Source organism: Abramis brama, assembly GCF_963993115.1.
Source record: "Abramis brama genome assembly, chromosome: 19".
NCBI classification, from domain to species: domain Eukaryota; kingdom Metazoa; phylum Chordata; class Actinopteri; order Cypriniformes; family Leuciscidae; genus Abramis; species Abramis brama.
This window is the reverse complement of record NC_139981.1, coordinates 32,747,778-32,768,940: the sequence shown is the minus strand read 5'-3', so window position 1 is coordinate 32,768,940 and position 21,163 is coordinate 32,747,778. Positions and strand designations below refer to the sequence as shown.

The following is a 21,163-nucleotide window of genomic DNA, read 5'->3' as shown; positions in this document are numbered from 1 at the left end:
ACATTTTACTGTAGTAGTACACTAAACTGTGTAAGAGTCTCTGGGAAGTACACAGTCCAAAACATGGAACTGTGAAGAGCAAAGCTTACAATATGTTTTCTAAACCAAAAACACAAGAGGAAAAAGAACACAAACTCAAACAGCACACTAGTCAAATCTAACAAGACATGTGGTAAACAACACAAAAGAGCAAGAAAACACCACAAACACCATTGTGTTCTGTGTATATGAACTGTTTCATACAGAGTTTCAAAGACTGTCGTTGTGATGCTTCAGGCTGAAGAGAGGACTCTGGATGTTCGGTTTAAAAATGGCGTGGGATGGATCTGTGAACGATAGAAAAACAACGAGAGAATTTAGTTCAGAATCAGATGCTGTTGCAGAAAAGTTCAAAGTCCTGTTTGCTTAGTGTAATGCATTAGGTTTAATGAAGTCAGTGTATAATACTTGCTTGTATATTTCATATACAACTTGCATTCATTGTTTGTTCCTTATGCATGTGTCTTGTGACTTCATGTTCTCTTCTCTTCAATTCTCTTTATTGATCAAAGAAGTAGTGACGCTAACAAAATGTTAGATGAATGCCAAACTAAAACATTCCAAAAAACACAATCCATCAACAGTGTATAAAAAAACGTTGTGCTAATGTTTTAAAGACCAGATAACTTTGAAATTTTTTTTATTAACATCACTGGAAGAACATTTGTTCATAACTTTGAGAGAACCTTGCCAGAAAGTTAGCTAAAGTTCGGGAAACGTTCCCTGTGAACTGGGAATCTACTAAATGCACCTATAAGGCATGACGATATTAAGATATAAATATTATAACATCATGATTTTCTGTAAAGCTGCTTTGAAACAATGTGTGAAAAGCACTATACAAAATTTGACTCTAAGGATGTTTCATTAAAATTGTTCTCACAAAGTTTATCCAAACATTCCAAAAACATTCTGCAAATATCAATAACATCATAAGGACGTTCCAAAAACATTGTTCTAAGAACATTTTCTCTCTACATCACGAGAACGTATATTAACTATTCATATCGTTATAAGAACTTTCCATACAGATAATTTTAAGAATTTTTTGTCCCAACATTAGCATAACTTTTAAAGAACGCAATAGTGAAAGTTATGGGAACGTTCCCTCTTAGTGGGACTGTCCCCGGCAACACAGTTCATTTTTCTACTTTAAAGTTTGTGCAAGTCGTTCAGGTATAAAAGCAAAAGTGAGTTTTCTCAAAAGCATTCCCACTGGTGGATAATTACAGACAATAATGGTGCAATAAGTGGTTTCTGAGAAAACTGTTGATATTTAGCTGTGTTCACACCATGTCGTAATTACTGCAATTGTATGATGTAAAAAGTGTTCACTTAATAAGGGTAAGTGTACCCATTAAGCCCACTTTCAAATCTGAAGTCAAATTAAATAAAGAGAAAAGAATATTTTATGCTGATCATTATTTTAACCAATCCAGTGATTTGTTACTTCCCTGGCATTTTTTATTGCATACCAATCACATTTGGCAATTTTGAGTCAGCCCCGCCCATGTGCTGTCTCAGGGGACTTCAAAGTCACCCCAAAACGTTGGTGTTTCGGGACCCTTCAGAAAACAACACATTTCTGCAATTTTCAGCCATTTCTTTGGTAACTACATTGATATTATGTCAAATAAGAGATAATGTATTGCTTTTTGTGTATGAACAAATAGTACTTCATCATTTTATATCATTTTCCTTTAAAAGGAAAGATGAGTTTTATTAGCTTGCATTCAAAGCTGATCTCTAGGTCAAACCATTAGCCTTACTGAAAGATTAACTGCCAAAGAATTACCGGTCAGCATGTGAACTGCAAACAATAAATGTTTTGTGATTCATTGTACATTAATTTACAAATAAATACATCATGAATTGTTTTGTAGAGAAGATTATTTTCATAAATTAACTTTTTTTTTTTTTAAAGATGGGCTTAAATGGTACAGCGCCACAAAACGCATGCAAACTAGAGCCAACACAAGCTAACCTTGAATGAAAAAAACGTAACATTTTTCAATGTGAGCACAATGAAAATTACCATGATACTAGTCAACAGTATATTTGAGCTCCATGCATGTAGTATTTGTAAACATTTCTTACATTTTTAACCCTCTGGGGTCTGAGGTGTTTTTGGGGTCCTTGAGATGTTCTGACAAGCCCTGACATTTGTGCTTTTTTCAGTTGCTTATAAACATATTAATGGCAAAGGTGTAATTACACTCTATTTAGCACAAACAGGGCTACCATAATATGTGAGCAACGTGCATGTACATGTTTGTATTTTTGAGAGAATAATGGTTATGCATGGTTATTGAAAAAACTAAAAATGAAAGTTTCTGAAATAAGGCCACAAAACACATACTAAATATGTGTCAATAATACTTTTGACTAATGGATGTCGTCGCCTAGAGTTTTTTCTTCAAAATGAATGTGAAAATCATCCTGCCTAATCATTCACATAAAACGATACATTGATTTAAGTTTTGTGAAACACTTTTAGTTTGGAAAGGCAATATGCGGATGGGGCGTAAACGATCCAAAACCATCATGCATATTTAGTAGTTCACACCTGATGAGACAATGCCCCTGCATACTTAATGAGCCATTCATTCAGGTGTGTCATCTATAGCCACAAGAAAGAAAGAAAGAGCAATATATATATATATATATATATATATATATATATATATATATATATATATATATATATATATATATATATATATATATATATATATATATATATATATATATATATATATATATATATATATATATATATATATATATATATATATATATATATATATATATATATATATATATATATATATATATATATATATATATATATATATATATATATATATATATATAAATTATTGAACTTAAATATACAAGCTTCATAAAAATGATCATTCTAGAAGAAAATTTCAGATGGCATTTAGAGGCTTTTGCATATTCAAAATATATAGAAGCTTCATATATACATATATATTTATATCTTAAGCCAGCAGCCATATCACCCTGTAGCCCAAGACTGGTTGCCCACTGAAGCTAAGCAGGGCTGAGCCTGGTTAGTACCTGGATGGGAGACCTCCTGAGAAAAACAGGTTGCTGCTGGAAGAGGTGTTAGTGAGGCCAGCAGGGGGCGCTCACCCTGTGGTCTGTGTGGGTCCTAATGCCCCAGTATAATGATGGGGACACTATACTGTCAAAAGAGCACCGTCCTTCGGATGAGACGTTAAACCAAGGTCCTGACTCTCTGTGGTCATTTAAAATCCCAGGATGTCCTTCGAAAAAGGAACCCCGGCATCCTGGCCAAATTTGCCCCTTGGCCTCTGTCCATCATGGCCTCCTAATCATCCCCATATACTGATTGGCTTCATCACTCTCTCCTCTCCACCAGTAAGCTGGTGTGTGGTGGGCGTTCTGGCGCAATATGGCTGCCGTCGCATCATCCAGGTGCATGCTGCACATTGGTGGTGGTTGAGGAGATTCCCCCCTTCTATGTAAAGCGCTTTGAGGTCTCAGAAAAAGCGCTATATAAATGTAACAAATTATTATTATTATACACACAAATTGGTTCACAATTGGAAGCATCGCAATTGTTTTTATTTTTCCACAAATTGTGCTTTCAAATTGTATAATATCCAAGGTAAACATGTCTAGTAATTGTGCAGTTAATTCTCATACTGTATTTTCAGTTTTGGAATATTTATCCTCTCCCCAAATTTGTCACTAATAAAACACAATACAAATTATTTAAAGAAAAGGCTTATATTTACAACAACAGTTCAAGTGTAATCTTTCTTTGTAAAAACTAAAGTATACAAAACGTATTATTTGATGACTTTATTTTTGACAAAACATACTATATTTAACATATGAGCAAAATTGGCAAACAAAAGCTTATTTGATGTGGCAGTCTATTGTACAGTAAAAACTTTATAATCTATTCAAAACTAGTCAACGTCTTTCAAAACTAAAGTATACATTTTATCATACGTATTTCAAAGTAAAGGATTCATTAGTTAGTTGATGACTTTATTTTTGACAAAACAAATACAGTATATATTCCTCATCTCAGTATAGCAATAGAGTTTGCTAAAAGCTGTTCATTCATTCACACACAAAAACGCGATTCATTTTTAAACAGTATTTTTGCCAGCTGTAGTAGCTACACAACAGCGTGCATATGTACATTCGTTCATTCACACTCAGAAACGCGATTCATATTTCAACAGTCTTTTTGCGTGTATAGACAGACACTATTGCGATTAGAACAAAGGGAACTGAACTGACCTATTCCTCAGCCGGATCCGTTTGCTCCTCGAAATGAAACTTAAAGAACTTCTGAGGTAAATTTTCCAGGATTATTATCAATATAGTATTACCTCACAGCGTCGTAAAGTACAGTCTGAAAGTGAACTGGCAGTGTGTGTTATCCAGCTGCTGTGGGCGTTTCACAGGTTTGTATAGATCGCCTCACATTTGCGTTTGAATAGCGCGCTCTCCGTGGGCGGAGTCACATTAAAACTTAATGAGCTGAGATGAGAACGACTGACATCTCTCTCTTTACATACATATTACATAAACTGTGAATATTTGTTTTTTATAAAAATTACTTCATTTAAAAGAAGAGAATTCAAGCTTCATGCCTGTGTGTCTGTATGTCTGTTTGACTGAGTATTCGCTGAGTTACAGTTCATTTTCGGAATTGACTTCACTGACAGAGAGTAGGCAGAACTTGCATCATGTTTATTTTTCTTTATTTGGCGAAAAGCACAACACTTTGTTTTTATTATGAGTATACACAAAAAAAATAAGGAAAAGGAAAAAAAGGAAAAAAGGAAAAAAAGGAGCCTATCGCGCCGGCGCGATAGCCGACCTCAGCGGGTTAAAGGAAAACATTGTCTTTTTTCACCATTACTCACTGTGGAACCATTTAAGCCCACCTTACGTGTTTAAATGAGGAATCCCTCTAATTGCAATCTTAGATCAATTTTCTGAAAGTGTTTAATGATAACATTTCTTTGTGTGCTTTTACCTTACTAACCTTTTAACCTTACCTTACTTACTACCTTAATTTACAACTACATTTAGATAGGCCTACAAATTACACACATTCATTCAAATGAGATCCTTTAGAGTCCTTTATGTATAACTGGGCATAATTCGGGAGCCAAGCCGAGTTAAGGCTTGAGATTCCGGTCATGGAGAGGTCCCAGAGGGACCCTACATTCCCCACAGTCCTGAGCCCCTGGGACCATCCAGCTCCGAGATACTGGCACTTCCTGTCCAGCTTTGACCAGGCAAAACTCGGGACCCATAGGGGGCCCACTGGGTGACCCCTCCATGCCTGGAGTCCAGAGCCCCAACTCTGCTTTCTTCCCGAGATATGGTCACTTCCTGTGGAACTTTGATCGGGCATAACTCCAGAGTCAAGCCGACCTAAGGCTGCATACTCCCAGTGTGGGGGGCCCACTAGAAGACCCCCCGAAACCCCAGAGTCTGGAGCCCAAACTCGGCTTCCTTCCCGAGATACACTGACTGACTTAAGGCTCCAGACTCCCGGTGTGGGGGGCCCACTAGGAGGCTCCCGAGATACACCCGGTCAAACTTCCAGCTTGACTCCAGCTACAACTCCAGTCAAGCCGACTTAAGGCTCCAGACCACCTACCCATCCCACCCAGGGCTCTAATCAAACATTAGCAAAATATATATTTTTTAATACTTCCCTGTCACTGAATAAATATATTGATGTTTTACTTCTTTAAAATCAATTCATTTTTATATTTCGTGAATTATAATGCACGCCAAATACGCATAATCTTTACTCTGTTTAATATGATGTAATTGTGAACTCGTGAAACACCAGATGGCACTGTTTTCGACACTCTCAAAGCTTTGAATCTTTTCCTGGAACAATTAGGGGAAAGCCTCAGTGCTTCATGAGGCTTAATTTGTCCATTCCTACCTATTTGTACCATGTGACCACTGTACCACCTGACCTCTGCAGATTCATTTAGGCATTGATATCTGGTGTCATAAGAGGATGCTCTCTCTCCTCATCATGAGTGGACACGCTTCCTAATGCTGATTGGTTCTCTCTCCTCTCTCATCATGAGTGGACACGCCCCCTACTGCTGATTGGCTCTCTCTCCTCCCTCATCATGAGTGGACACACCCCCTACTGCTGATTGGTTCTCTCTCCTCTCGCATCATGAGTGGACACGTCCCCTACTGCTGATTGGTTCTCTCTCCTCTCTCATCATGAGTGGACACACCCCCTACTGCTGATTGGCTCTCTCTCCTCCCTCATCATGAGTGGACACGCCCCCTACTGCTGATTGGCTCTCTCTCCTCCCTCATCATGAGTGACGCCCCCTACTGATTGGCTACAAGTGTGTTGTGCTGCTCAGTCCAATCCCCTTTCAACAGCGTTTCGACTTCAAGCGTGTTTGGGAAATGTCACGCCCCTTACCATAACTGCGAGTTTCAACACACTGGCTGTAACAAAAGAAGTATGTCTGAATTCACAGTACTCATTAAAGAGCACTAATACCCGGATGATCTCCTTATCCGGTGAGATTCTCTAGTGCGCGTATGATGGACACTTTACTATCCCATGAGGCCACAGGAGATGATTTACGAATGACAGTGAAGCGACACAACTGACGCTGGACGGTCACATGATAACAACAACATGGCGGATGTAGTACGTCCAGATTACATTCATACTACACACATGCCTAGAATATAGAGCATGTTTTGTTTTTTTTTAGCGGCCAAAAAAAAAAAAAAAAAAAACCTACTCAAGAGAGTTATTTGGTTCCCTGTGGTTTCTAATTGATTGTTGGTTCTGTTCAGGTGTGTCTTGTTAATTAGCTCCTCAGTTGTTGTCTATTTAAGCCTTGAGTTTCTTTCAGGTTTTTGTCAGGTCTACGTACTGTTAAGTTTGCTGTTCTGTTCTGTTCTGTTTGTTTTTTCCTATCCTGTTTTATCTCTGCTGCAAACTGACCGTGACAGCATCTAATCGAGATTGTGGAAATAATGTTATGCATGTGTTCAAGTGCTCATATAATGCTTCAGGGATTTTTTTTGTCTCATTCCAAAGCTCTTAACAGGAATATCAATGAAAAGAGAACATATGGATGATGAAACAGCCAAACAGGGACAGAAAGAAGAAAAGTGTCATAACTGTGTAGTTGGAGCATGGCTTAAGGGCCGGGATTGTTGTGCGGGATCACAGGACAAAAATAACTCGCACTTTCACATGTTGAGATCACAGTGTTTTGATGGGAGCCACAACAGAGAATATAACTTTCACTTTTTTAGAGCTCTTGTTTCTGGAAATATTTTCCCCATTCATTTTCACAACAGAAAAGATTCTCCAGTAAAGAGTTCTACACCATAAACCAAACCAACCAGCTCTGAGATTAATAAAACACAATTACACACTTGAATTACAATCCCAAGAAGATGCAAATTTCATAATCAAATAAAGAACACAATAAAGAATAAATAACATTATTTACAGTGAACTTGAAAATCTCAAGGATTTGATGCCACTTACAAGGCAGTCGCAATCTAGTGATAATTTCATCTTCAAAAAAAGCTTGTATCTTGTTAGCACAATTATCATGTAAACACATAATGTTTGCTAGGCAGACAAAGCCAGCCAATCAGATTAGAGCTTGCCAGATCGGGAAAAATCTTTGTAGTTTGTGCACAATATGCATGAGGCGGTCAGTGAATGGATTTTAGGCGGTTAATTGATTGTCAGCTTTAAGGCTTGTGAGCCTCTTGCAAAAGCAATCTGTCCTAACTAATGAAAGGGACCCGCTATTGATGATGTATCATTTATTGATTTTTTCCACCTGCATCATTATTTATTGGCCTGTAATGTTTTTCAAATGAACCCCTAAACACCACATAAAAATGCAACAAAATGGTTTGTCAGCTTACATATTAGTTAAGCAGATAAATACAATTATGAATTTCTTGAATAATCCAACATTAGATTATTCAAGAAATTCATGCATTGTTTTTGCATTCATGAGTTAGAATGGATTGTGAAAGATTAAGAGACTGCTTTAAAATCATCTAATTATGACATCTGCTAGTAATCATACGCATGTCAAGAGAGCAAGCCAACAATCGTTAATTGTCCGATTTTAAAATGCGAGCAGGAAAGGGCCGTCCCTGACGCCTACATTCATACACTGAATGGACCTTCTGTTGTTTCTGCATTCCAATGAATATACAACAGCTTGAAAGCAATCTGTGAGACCACACATTATCATCCTCCAATCGCTTCATGTCAAGTCAACAGAAGGTAAAACATTTCCATTAAAGTTACTCTGTTCAGCCAATTTTTTGGATTAGGATGCAAATGTGCTATGCAAGCGTTTTTTATTCATTTCAAATTTTGTCAGAAATGTATGGTGTGAAAAGTATGTCAAACTCTTGTCATCTCAAAAATGTCATAATTTTTGGGGTGGGAAACAAGTACTTTGTCACTATTAACAAGACAGGCACGTATTTCATCCTTAGGAGCTGCTAAATGATTAACCGAAATCCAGAAAAGGCGTGATTGCAAAATGAAGTGGTATAAATGGCTGTAGCATGATTTTATAATCACAGCTCTTGATCTGTTTCATTTTTTATTTTATTTTTTCTTCAGTTTTTGTAGCACTGAATGCTCCAATCAGACAAAATGAGGATGAAACATTTCTGCTCATCTGGATACAGCGCTTGCTTTATTTCTATCGTTTGTTGGTGCAAACAGAAGCCTGATGGCTCTCTGCTGTTTTCATTGGCTTCACGCTGTTTCCCTGAAATTACTTTGATCTTATGTCTGTTTTTACAGGTCACCACTGTGTTTGCAACCAAGCTCAAGTCTTTCACCTTTGTGCCACTTCTAAAAAGACTGCCCGTGGAGAACAGGATCTGGAAAAAGGTGCTTCAGGCAGGCAGACCAAACCAGGTGAGAAATACTCTTGAGGCTCAGTATATGGTTCCTGTAAATGAATGCCACATTGTGTCACTCAAAAATGAAACATGACACCACACGGAAGGGGTTAATTATTTACTTTGTGCAATTTTGTCAGAAATGAAGTATGTCAAACTCTCATTTTTGGGGTGGGAAACAAGTACCCTGTCAAACATGACACTACACGGAAGGGGTTAATTATTTACTTTGTGCCTTTCCAAACCCATTTGCTGGTATTTTTTTCCATGGAACATGAATGTTTTGAAGAATTTTAAATAATCCAGCTCTTTGTATACAATGATAGTCCGTAGTGAACATGTCACCCCCCTTTTTGAGAATAGACATGAAAATGCACTATCCAGACTTTGGTCTTGTTTTAAAGAAGACACTCAGCAGATTATTGCTGAAGTGCAAGCACCTCATTAAATGAAATTATGAAAAAGTTATGGAAGTTTAAACTTACTGTAAATCAAATGTACTGTACTAAATATTTAAATGTTTTACTTTAAAATTACTATAAATCAAAGCCATATGTCTAACCAAGTTGTGTTCCAAATTTAAAGTTGATATCACAAAAATTTAAGTTCCTATGAGATTTTGTTTATACGCTGTACTACAAATAGCCACCGAGTGACACACCCATTGCATTAAATTTTGTTTTGATGCATTCTCCTGTAACAAATTAATCAATTTCTGTCCAAATATCACTTCTATCACAAAATATGGAACCTTGAGACTCAGACCTTTCCGACAATATGTGTTTTGTCAAGATTAGAATAAGTTTTGATTATAAAGTAGTTAAAATACATTTTGTAATATAAAAAATGACACCACCCACTAGGGAGGAGCCAGCTAAAAGAAATTAGAGTACTGTTTCCATGGTAACACAACATCCAATTTCAAAATGGTTTTTACAGGATGAATTTCGAGTTTGTAAGCTTTCAAATGATACCTATTTTATGATGATTCAAGCACTACATAAGTGTCATAAAATCAGCTAATGACATCTGTGCTATTTGTATTCTGTAGAAGCTTTTTTGGAAGAACAGACCCAAATTTAAGTCATAATTCACAAATTTCTACCTCTACTGAAGCTCTCAAATGTATTTCACATTTAGATCAAAGAATCACAATCTTTTTTTTTTTTTGCGTTGCAGGAACGCTTGCATTGATCTTAATAACATTGTGTGCGTTAGGGACAGTCATATTTGAGTGAACTGTTCCTTTAATTAGCAAATACTTCTCAAATCTGATAGAGGGAGACTTCAGTGAGTCCCTTAGGAGAAGATGACCTATGTTTGTATAAAAGGGAAACTGCAGAAGGCATTTGCTGAAGGGCTTACACAATCAGGGTGTGTCATGCGTTCTTGCATGTGAGCAATACATGAGGGACATGGACTTCTGGTAAAAAGATGTCCGAGCTGGAACGGGAAACACACGCACACATAAATGCATTCACTGACTCTCTTATATCGTCAAGATGCTCAGAAGCTAGAAATAGCCATGTGTAGCTTTGGTCACAGCTGCCATTTCAGGTTTGGTGTCTCTTAGTAACATTTCCTTTTCCAATGTCAGACCTCACGAGAGCCAGGGGACTTTGAGAAGAGCATGGCGGAGGAGGGTGTCTACAAGGCTGAGGTTATTTACGTCCAAGACCCTGAAGAGCTGGGAGAAACGCTCAAGAACACCACTGAAAGTGAGGTTAGTATTGTGGTATATTCTGTCAGAGGGGCAAACGCAAACTCCTCATGACATTTTACAATAAGGTTCATTAGTTAACATTAGTTAACTACCTTAGTTAACATGAACTAAGAATGAAAAATACTTCTAAAGCATTTATTAATCTTAGTTAATATTAATTTCAATATATACTAATACGTTATTAAAATCAAAGGTTGTATTTGTTAACATTAGTTAATGCACTGTGAACTAACATGAACAAACAATGAACAGCTGGATAACTAACATTAACAAAGATTAACAAATACAGCAACAAATGTACTGATCATTGTTAGTTCATGTTAGTTAATACATAAACTTATCTTAACTAATAAACCTTATTGTAAAGTGTTACCAAATTTTGTTCTTTAACTTACTGCTGAACCTTCTTTAAAAATGCCACAATTGTATATACTTAATACGCTGTGACAGAATGATTGACCAGAAAACAAGATATTGAAGCAGTGACTTTCCAAGTAGTTATTTAAAGATGATGACTGTTTGTAGAGTACAGTGTTCAAGTTGCTTTGGGACGAATCCTTAATATCTTTTAGCCAGCTCTAATGGGAGACATCATGATAATGAGTATACTGATCACACACGGCTGCTTTCTGTGTTGCAGTCCCCTATTAATTAAACACACACATTAGCGTGCTTACACAGTAGATAAAGTTCTGGCCGAGCAATTGATGGATAGGAGCATTTATTGTGTCTAATTAGTCTGTGCCACTAGTGTTTATCAGAAGCTTAAAAATAATGTTTTTAAACACGTTTCCAAGACTTCTCCCGCCAATGGCATACCCATTAAGTGTCACTTAAACATTTAGACCATTTGTGCTGAAATTACCAGCTTGCCATTTGAGATATGATTTACGAAAGAACAATTGAACCGACTTCACTAAATTCTCATTGGGCAACAAGTGCCTCTAATTGGGCAACAAGTGCCTCTCAATGGACCACAAGTGAGAAGTTAGTCTGATGCATCAGAAATTTAAATGTCTACATAGACTTCTAATAATGATTATAATGGTTATACTGTAATAGGCAATCAGGCCCGTTAATAAACAGTTTGCAGAAAACAATGATTAATCATCATTGCAATACTCAAATTAGTTCTGTTTATGGCTCTGTAATTTTCTTTCTTTCTCAGATTCAGACAACTGACAATTTAACCCTTAAACCACCCACCACCCTAGTTGGTCCTCACGCAGAATTCGGTAGCATAACCCCTGCCATGGAAACCACTGTTAACAAACACCCTGGCATTTCTCATCTAGGATTTCACAACACTGCTGAGGTCAGCTCAGGTCTGTTTTTAAATAGCGCGTCCCAGAGAGAGGAGGCCCTTAGCCCTGCCAGCTCCATGGATTTCCTCACATCCCCTGCTTCTTCCAAGGAGTCGATTCTCTCCGAGGGCTGGGACAAGGAGAGGAGCTGGTCTGCGCTCCACATGTTCTCTCGAGACGGTTCTCCGGGTCCTTTTAGTCGCACAGTTTCCCCGTGTTCGTCTGTGAGGTCGGGGACTTTCACACCCTCTGTGGTGAGAATCAAGCGGCTCTCTTTGGCTCCGGGCTCCAGTTTGCTACAGATGTCGTCTGTTTGCGGTACACCCTGTGACAGTCGTACAGCCTCACCCTGTCCTCTTTCGCCCCATGCCCGGCACAGGACTCCTCCAACGCAACTCTCCCTGCTAACGGCAATCCTCAGGAAAGGCCGTCTACCTGTCCTGTCCTCTTCATCTCAAAGACCTTACACGCCCTGCTGGCCCATCAGTCCAGTTAACATGTCCTCCTGTTTAGCGTGCTCAGCTGCCTCTTCTGTCACACCCATGAACGTGTCCAAAGCAAAGTCTTGTACCTCCATAGATACAAAGTCTTTCCAGATTTCAAAGCCACAGATTTGGAAACCAGAGCTGGTTAAGGCACCTGACGAATCCCCACTCATGAAACCACCAGAAAGACCTGGCTCATGCAGACATTTCACCAGTACTAGTAGCATCATCTTACCTACAAATCACATCTCTTCGCCAAGCTCACCTGCAGTCCAGGCTGCCAATGCTCACCTGTCTAAATCAGGTCCCAAGGAAAACCGTTTGCCGACTGTTCCTAGCTCTCTTTTGTGTAGCTCCAACTCCTGCATGAGATCTCCTAAATTAAGCTATCTGTCATGTTCCAGCAACGAGAACCATAAAAATCCATCAGTGTCAGGGGATTGTCCTGTGTCTATGGATCCAAATAAGTCAGGCGAATCTTTAATACATAATGATGAAACAAAACCCCATGATAGGCCAAAATATTCATTGCCACTGAAACAGAGTCAGAAATCATCTGAGCTCTCCAATGAACCCTACCTGAAACACATAGGAAGTTCATCTGACAATTTAAACACCTCGGTACCAAAACCTGCTCTGAGTTCATGTAAATCTTCATCTCCTACTCTGAAACACACTTTCGAATCACACAGTAATTCCATATCTCCCGTTTTAAGCCACAAAGAGAACAAACAAAGTACTCTTTTCCAAAATGCTTGCATAAATGACGTGGAAAGAGTGCACCTATCATACCCGGATTTTAGGCTGTCTCCCTCTCCTAGACCCATGGGTCTCTCCCGCCTGTCCTACACACCTCCAGCCTCTCCTGCTTGTCCTCCCGTCCACCCAAGCTCCCGATCCTCCACCCCAGATCGCTGCACCCTCTCGCCCTCCCCAGCGGTCCTGAGCCGTCAGCTTTCCCCCTCTCCCTCATACTCTTTCTGTTCATCACCCTCTCCATCCCTATGGGGAAGCACACCAGACTGCGCAGATGGGGACTGTAAAAATAGAAAGGTACAGTGCATGCCCTTTCGCTGTTACCTGCAAGCTACTTGCATGCCCTACCACTGAGAAGTGGCACTCGTTCCAGCAGTGACATGCCTCCCGCATTGCTGGGAAACATGATATGCATCATACTCTTGCAAAAGCAGTAAATCTTTAGCAAAGGGCAAGTTTTGCATGTTTCGTGTTTGCCGGTACCCTTGGTTTGAACAATACGCGCATGGCATACCACAGTAGCACGGCTATCTCTGGGGAGTACGGTTTTCAGCTTTTTTCACATAACACGAATGCAGACTGAGATATTCTGAACTGATGGTGATGTTTAAGTGGATCTGCAGTCACATGCATGGGTATATTGGCTTTTTATATATATATATATATTTTTTTTTTAAAATAATAAATTCATGCATGCATTCCCCCCAGTAAGGAGAAAGAACCACATGGCTATTTATTATTGATAACTTTTTCCATGCAAAAACAACAATATTATGATATGACTGTTTCATGATAGGGATTTACTCATATACCACCTTGCTTAGCACGGGGACTGTACATTATGTTGTTTAATTCTGCTTTTGACCTTTTATGACTTCTCAACCATTCTTTCCTAAAAAAAGACACACAGGATCAAATCCACCTACAAGGCGCTCGCTGCTATTCCTACAAATACTCTGCTCCTGGAACAGCAGGTGAGCTGCTTTATCTAATTACTCTAAATGACAGCTATTATTTAGTGTAATTCATAAATGGATTTCATTCAGTGTCAGTTTAAGCCATTAAATCAGTGTTATATTTGGATTCCTTGCAATTGTATTGTCGTTAAAAAGGTTGAAATTGAATCATTATTTTTTTTCGTTCATGGACAGCAGAATGGATTTTTTTCATAAGCTATCAAAGGGGCCCTTAACAGAACATTAGAAATTATAGGAGAGGTTAAAATGTACTGAGCAGGGTCAGAAAATAGTGGGATAATCAATATAAGATGCGAGCAGACTCACATCTTTGGGATTTAGTAGCTTCTAAAACCTCCTTCTACCCACTTGCTAAGGTCAAGAATATATTGCATCATTAAAAGATTAAAGCTTCATCATTTTTTCCCTGCTGAAGGCTATAGATGAAGATGTCAACAAGAAAGAGGCGTCGCTCAACCCTGCAGACAACTATTCTTGGGAGGACCCTCATGAAGAGGTAGAATGAGACACGAACACCTGAATTCACTGGGTATAACAGTTAACCATGTGCTGGCTGGAAGAACCAGTAGATATTTTGCTCTATATTTCAGTAGGCAATACTGCTTTACAATATTTTACGTGTGAAAATAAATAATGAGAGACTGGGATGTGCCCCAAATAAAGATCAGCACAAACTATAATTTTTAGAATTGACTTTTAGAACTTTGACATGAATCTTTGCACTGATAATTTTGCATCCATAATCCATTAATTAAATGGAATAAATAATAAAATGAGATGAAGTACCAATAACAAATAAGTATTTAACTCTCTGGACTTTCCACAAATATGCATCTCTGTTTAATATATAAAATATTTTTTAATTTTGGTGAAATGTCCAGCAAAATTAACTATATTCTGATATTGTATGTACCAGTCCTGTGATGCACTGTTGCGTCAGCTTTTGTCTTAGTATGTCTGATGTGTGAAAGTGAATGTGTGTGTGCAGATGTGCTCTCCTGCGCAGCTCCGTCAGCAGTCTGCAGACCTGTACGCCACCATTGATGAAGTCCTCGAGGACTCAATCCAAAAAGTGAGCTGCCACCGTAACACACTCTGCTCAGAGCAGACCTAAACAATATTCCTTTTATCTACCGATTTTCATGTTTTAATCAATTTTTTCCCCAGCATCAATCAGACCATGTGAACAAAGCCACTATGCAGTCTTTGGCAGTGGAGACATCAAGGGTATGTAATTAAAGATTGACACTGGGAATTATCTCATCTTCATTTCGATTCACAACAAAATCACGTTCAGTCAAATCATAAATGACACTTGTCTAGGAATAAAATATTTTTCTTGTTTGTGTGTATAATCAGTGTATCTTGGTCTTCGACGTTGACTTTAACTATGAGTTATAATAAAAAGTAGAAAAACATATAAAATCAAATAAAAAAGAAAATACATTGTCATTTGTAAGCGCTACAATTTCCTGATTATGTTCAAAGAATACGTCTGTTAGCAATATGAGATGAAGAATTGGATCATCCACTCTGACTTTCAGGCCCTGCTGTTCAAACCCAGCTTTCCATTTTGATTATATTCACTGTACTTGTGTTGAAAATGTGTGCATAAATCATTCTTTTTTCTTTTATTCTGAATTTCTAAAGTCACAGACGTCATCACCATCACCAAAACTATTGGGACGGGAAACAAGATACGTGAGTATTTCCACTGATCTTTGTACATATTTTACACTCAGGCTTCTGAGAAGGCAAATCTGACAAATCATGAATTATAGAAATGTTAGTCCTGGAAATATTCTTATTTTGCAGTCCTTCACATTAAAATGCAATATCAGAGCTCTAGAAACATTGCTACTGTAAGACTTTGATAACACATTTTTGTCCATTTTATTATTTTTATTCAATTCTACTATTTTTGTATGCCAGTGAATCTGAGCACACAAGCCAATCAAAGACCCAGGTTTCACACTAGATTTTAGATCCAACTCTTTATCCTACAGAAGTATAGAAAAACTTATTGGATGCATAGAAAAGAAAAGATATGGGAAGCATTTTCATCTTCCAAATGTTGACAAGCCTATTTCCCCTTCTGTTCCCCGTCAGAACAGAACCGAGAGCCATTTTTGGGTCTCAATCCACCAGTAGAAATGCTGGTAATCAGAGTAAATGCCTGTTATTCAATCAGATCCAATCACACAATTCAGCCTGTATTGCCCACATGCTGCTGCATTATGCCTTTGAATATAAAGTGTGTACATGTTACAGCAGTTGACCCATTAACTGAACCCTTCTTCTATTGCTAGAGGATTTTCATTTACTTGAGAATGCAGGTATTCTGACCTTTACTGAAGTATTCATTTATAATAATGGTATTTTAGACCCTGTTTACACTCTGAGAGCAGAATTTCATCTTCTGTCGCTTATACGATTTTCTTATCTATCTATAAATTACAGGAAAGTCTGTCTTTCTGTCTGTCTGTGTGTGTCTGTTATTCGCATATCTCTCGAACCGTTAGTCCGATGGATTTCAAACTTGACAGGTGTCTTGCTACGGGCACGAGTAAGTGCAGTGCCAAGTTTGACACTGTTTGGATTAGAAATGCAAAAGATAAATATCTCTGTAAAAGAAGCACACATTGGCTTTTGCCGCTCTAGCCGCTGCCACTCCCCCTCTCACACTGGCCACTCCCCCTCTCACACTGGCCACTCACACTGACACTGGCCACTCCCCCTCTCACACTGCACACTGGCCACTCCCCCTCTCACACTGCACACTGGCCACTCCCCCCCTCACACTGACACTGGCCACCCCCCTCTCACACTGACACTGGCCACCACTGCACACTGGCCACTGCCCCTCTCACACTGGCCACTCCCCCTCTCACACTGACACTGGCCACTCCCCCTCTCACACTGCACACTGGCCACCCCCCCCACAATGACACTGGCCACTCCCCCTCTCATACTGGCCACTCCCCCTCTCACACTGCACACTGGCCACCCCCCCTCTCACACTGACACTGGCCACTCCCCCCCTCACACTGCACACTGGCCACTCCCCCCCTCACACTGCACACTGGCCACTCCCCCTCTCACACTGACCACTCCCCCTCTCACACTGACACTGGCCACTCCCCCTCTCACACTGACACTGACTAGAGAGAAGGTCGAACCCCCCCCCCACCCCCTTTAATGTCATCATGGATGAAAAGAAAGAAAGGAGATATGAGTTGGTTGATTCAGTAAATTAGTTCAGGTCAGGATAATCATATTTTCTGTCTACACCTGTTTAGCCTTACGTTGACTGAGCTAACATTAACATACACTGCTGCTTGGTAACTTCAGATTGTTAGCTAAACATTTAATGTATAACATTCTGTGTAGCCTAGTACAAAAAAATTCTGTGTTGGCCAACCATGAAAACGAGTCCACTTTAAACCGCAGCATTTTCTGTCAGCAATGTATGACATGTAGGCAATTAACGCAGCATCCGTTTGTTCTGTCATCCTCTAGCTAGCGTTATATGATCACGCTCTTATTCACGCAAATGCTTTTAAACCATTCATGCGCGACAAGACAAAAGAGAACGCACTGTCAGTGAATGTCCTCTTGACACACACACACACACACACACACACACAACACACACACACAACACACACACACACAACACACAACACACACAGGACACACAGAAAGACGCACGCCAGTATCGAATTCTCTTTCGCGCTTGAAGGAACAATAACACACACATTTATGCCCAAATGTCCGTTTTGTCGAGTATCCTCACAAGAACAGTCTTAAATGATTTTAATAAAATATTAAATGAAAGTAAAGAGTAGTGAGTAAGGATTAATCTATATGTAATTTGTAATTTATAATGTATGCAGTGCGGACTGTTTGATAACCTCAATTTCTGTATATTTCATACCTGTTAGACAGGATAAATATGACATTAATTATGGGTTTAATTATGGGTTTTTTGTGAGGATTGTTTTAAGTTCACTTAAATTAAAAATTGTTATATTTTTTGAAGCCTAATAAATGTTCAAAATTTGGGGGGAAAATAATTTTTGCATCGAGACATTAGTAGCTATATTAATATCAGTGATGCTGGCCTTCATTCATAAAAATATGCTATTAAACAATTATTTAAAATATACTGTCTTTATGTTGTTTCTACATTACAGTGGAAATTGAGTCTCACTTTATTTAAATTTTATTCACACACAAAACATTAATGGCTAACAGAGAGAAATGATTCTCTCAAGTCTTGGCGATCGGCCCCTATTAAACAATAAAGAAAGACATATTTTTCTTATACATAGTTTAGTAGCCTTGGCAGGATTTATCATTATAATCAAATCACGGGCACTTTGCTCTAGTCATACGCAAACTACAGGATTTGGAGACTCCGTTTACTTGTTTGTTTACTCTTGTTTCACAGATTTTGCCAATAGAAAGATTTTATGGAATATCACAAACTTAAAGATTATAGGCATGGAGCTGAATGATATGATATGAAATCACTTCAAATAATATTATAACAATTAAGGACATATTTTGGAATCACTTGTTTGAAAACTATTTAATTCATTCTGAGTGTTCTTCAGCTTAATCATGAATCTATTGTCAAATGTAAAACAATGTCGAATATACATATGCAGATGCATCTTTTATAGATGTCATGGGTAAAGCCATCTTTTTTTCTAGGCAAGCTCTCCTTTTCAACCCTTGGCAACTACTGAAAAAACACTGGTAAGTATTGTGTGAAATGTATTTGATCATCATATTTATTTGCATTTAAAATGTTTACCTCAGTTTCTGCTACATTACGTCGTTCAGTAGATATGAAGAGGAGATTTTGTACAAATAATGTTTCTATTTAGGATGTGCGCCAGAGAAACAAGAGCTGGCTTATTGGCAGGAATTATTGATTTACAATAATTCTTCTTACAATAATTCTTCTAATTTTTTTCTTCTTGTTTATCTGTCTTAGACAAAGACAAAGCCTGGAGTTATTAGACCAGTCACAGCAACATCCAGAGTTACAGATGATCAACATAATGAAGAATTCCACCCAAATCCTTTCAAGAACCCTCAAGAGAACAAATCCAGTCGCTACCAATACAAGGTGTGTTTCTCTGAAGAGTCGTGCTCAGTGAACAAAAACTCAACATCAAACTAATATATATATATATATATATATTAGGGGAGATAACAGCCAGTTGTTACCTCCCGTGACGGAGTGATCAGGATCAGGTCTTCATCAGCCTGATGGGGGTTTCATTATCCCGCTTATTACTCGGCTACTTGCCACACAAGTAAATAATTAGACACGAAATATTGATCTGAGTTGAAGTAGTTTATCAGGTGTTTAAACCTAAAGCTTCTGCGGAGAGAGCAGTTGCAGTGCGGCAATCCATTCATCCTTCATTCTATTCATCCATCCATCATCCATCCATCCATCATCCATCCATTCATCCTTCATTCTATTCATCCATCCATCATCCATCCATCCATCATCCATCTATTCATCCATCCATCATCCATCCATCCATCATCCATCCATTCATCCTTCATTCTATTCATCCATCCATCATCCATCCATCCATCCATCTTTCTATTCATATATCCGTCCATTCATCCATCCATCCATCCATCCATCCATCCATCCTTCATTCTATTCATATATCCATCCATTCATCCATCCTTCATTCTATACATCCGTCCATTCATCCATCCATCATCCATCCATCCATCCTTCGTTCTATTCATACATCCGTCCATTCATCCATCTATAATCCATCCATCCATCATCCATCCATCCATCCATCCATCCATCCATCCATCCATCCTTCATTCTATTCATATATCCATTCATTCATCCATTCATCCATCTATCCATCCATTCATCCATTCATCCTTCATTCTATTCATATATCCGTCCATTCATCCATTCATCCATCCATCCATTCATCCTTCATTATATTCATATATCCATCCATCCATTCATCCTTCATTCTATTCATATATCCATCCATCCATTCATCCTTCATTTAATTCTATTCATATATTAATCCATTCATCCATCCATCATCTATCCATCCATCCTTCATTCTATTCATACATCTGTCCATTCATCCATCTATAATCCATCATCCATCCATCCATCCTTCATTCTATTCATACATCCGTCCATTCATCCATCTATAATCCATCATCCATCCATCCATCCATCCATCCATCCATCCATCCATCCATCCATCCATCCATCCATCATTCTATTCATATATCCATTCATTCATCCATTCATCCATCTATCCATCCATTCATCCATTCATCCTTCATTATATTCATATATCCGTCCATCCATCCATCCATCCATCCATCCATCCATCCTTCATTCTATTCATATATCCGTCCATTCATCCATTCATCCATCTATCCATCCATTCATCCATTCATTCTTCATTCTATTCATATATCCGTCCATTCATTCATCCTTCATTTAATTCTATTCATATATTAATCCATTCATCCATCCATCCATCCATCCGTCCATCCATTCATCCATTCATCCATTCATCCATTCATCCATTCATCCATTCATCCATTCATCCTTCATTATATTCATATATCCGTCCATCCATCCATCCATCCATCCATCCATCCATCATTCTATTCATATATCCGTCCATTCATCCATTCATCCATCTATCCATCCATTCATCCAATCATCCTTCATTCTATTCATATATCCGTCCATTCATCCGTCCATCCATCCATTCATCCATCCATCCATCCATCCATCCATCCGTCAGTCCGTCCGTCCGTCCGTCCGTCCGTCCATCCATCCATCCATCCATCCATCCATCCATCCATCCATCATTCTATTCA

At 38.5% G+C, this 21,163-nt stretch overlaps 1 protein-coding gene across 4 annotated transcripts in view; it reads left to right on the top strand.

Annotated features, from left to right (window-relative positions):
* The window catches only part of mlip (muscular LMNA-interacting protein), a 51,267-nt gene that overhangs the window by 15,528 nt on the left and 14,576 nt on the right, over positions 1-21,163 (top strand). For 3 of the 4 annotated variants that reach the window (XM_084093591.1, XM_084093594.1, XM_084093592.1), the window contains 10 exons: positions 8,912-9,028; positions 10,610-10,735; positions 11,904-13,577; positions 14,183-14,254; positions 14,673-14,753; positions 15,246-15,329; positions 15,425-15,484; positions 15,908-15,958; positions 18,977-19,021; positions 19,263-19,397. In XM_084093591.1, the coding sequence (XP_083949717.1) occupies positions 8,912-9,028; positions 10,610-10,735; positions 11,904-13,577; positions 14,183-14,254; positions 14,673-14,753; positions 15,246-15,329; positions 15,425-15,484; positions 15,908-15,958; positions 18,977-19,021; positions 19,263-19,397 (2,445 nt within the window). Of the gene's footprint in view, positions 1-8,236; positions 8,378-8,911; positions 9,029-10,609; positions 10,736-11,903; positions 13,578-14,182; positions 14,255-14,672; positions 14,754-15,245; positions 15,330-15,424; positions 15,485-15,907; positions 15,959-18,976; positions 19,022-19,262; positions 19,398-21,163 lie in introns of those variants that run through there. The other variant, XM_084093593.1, reaches the window with a different exon arrangement.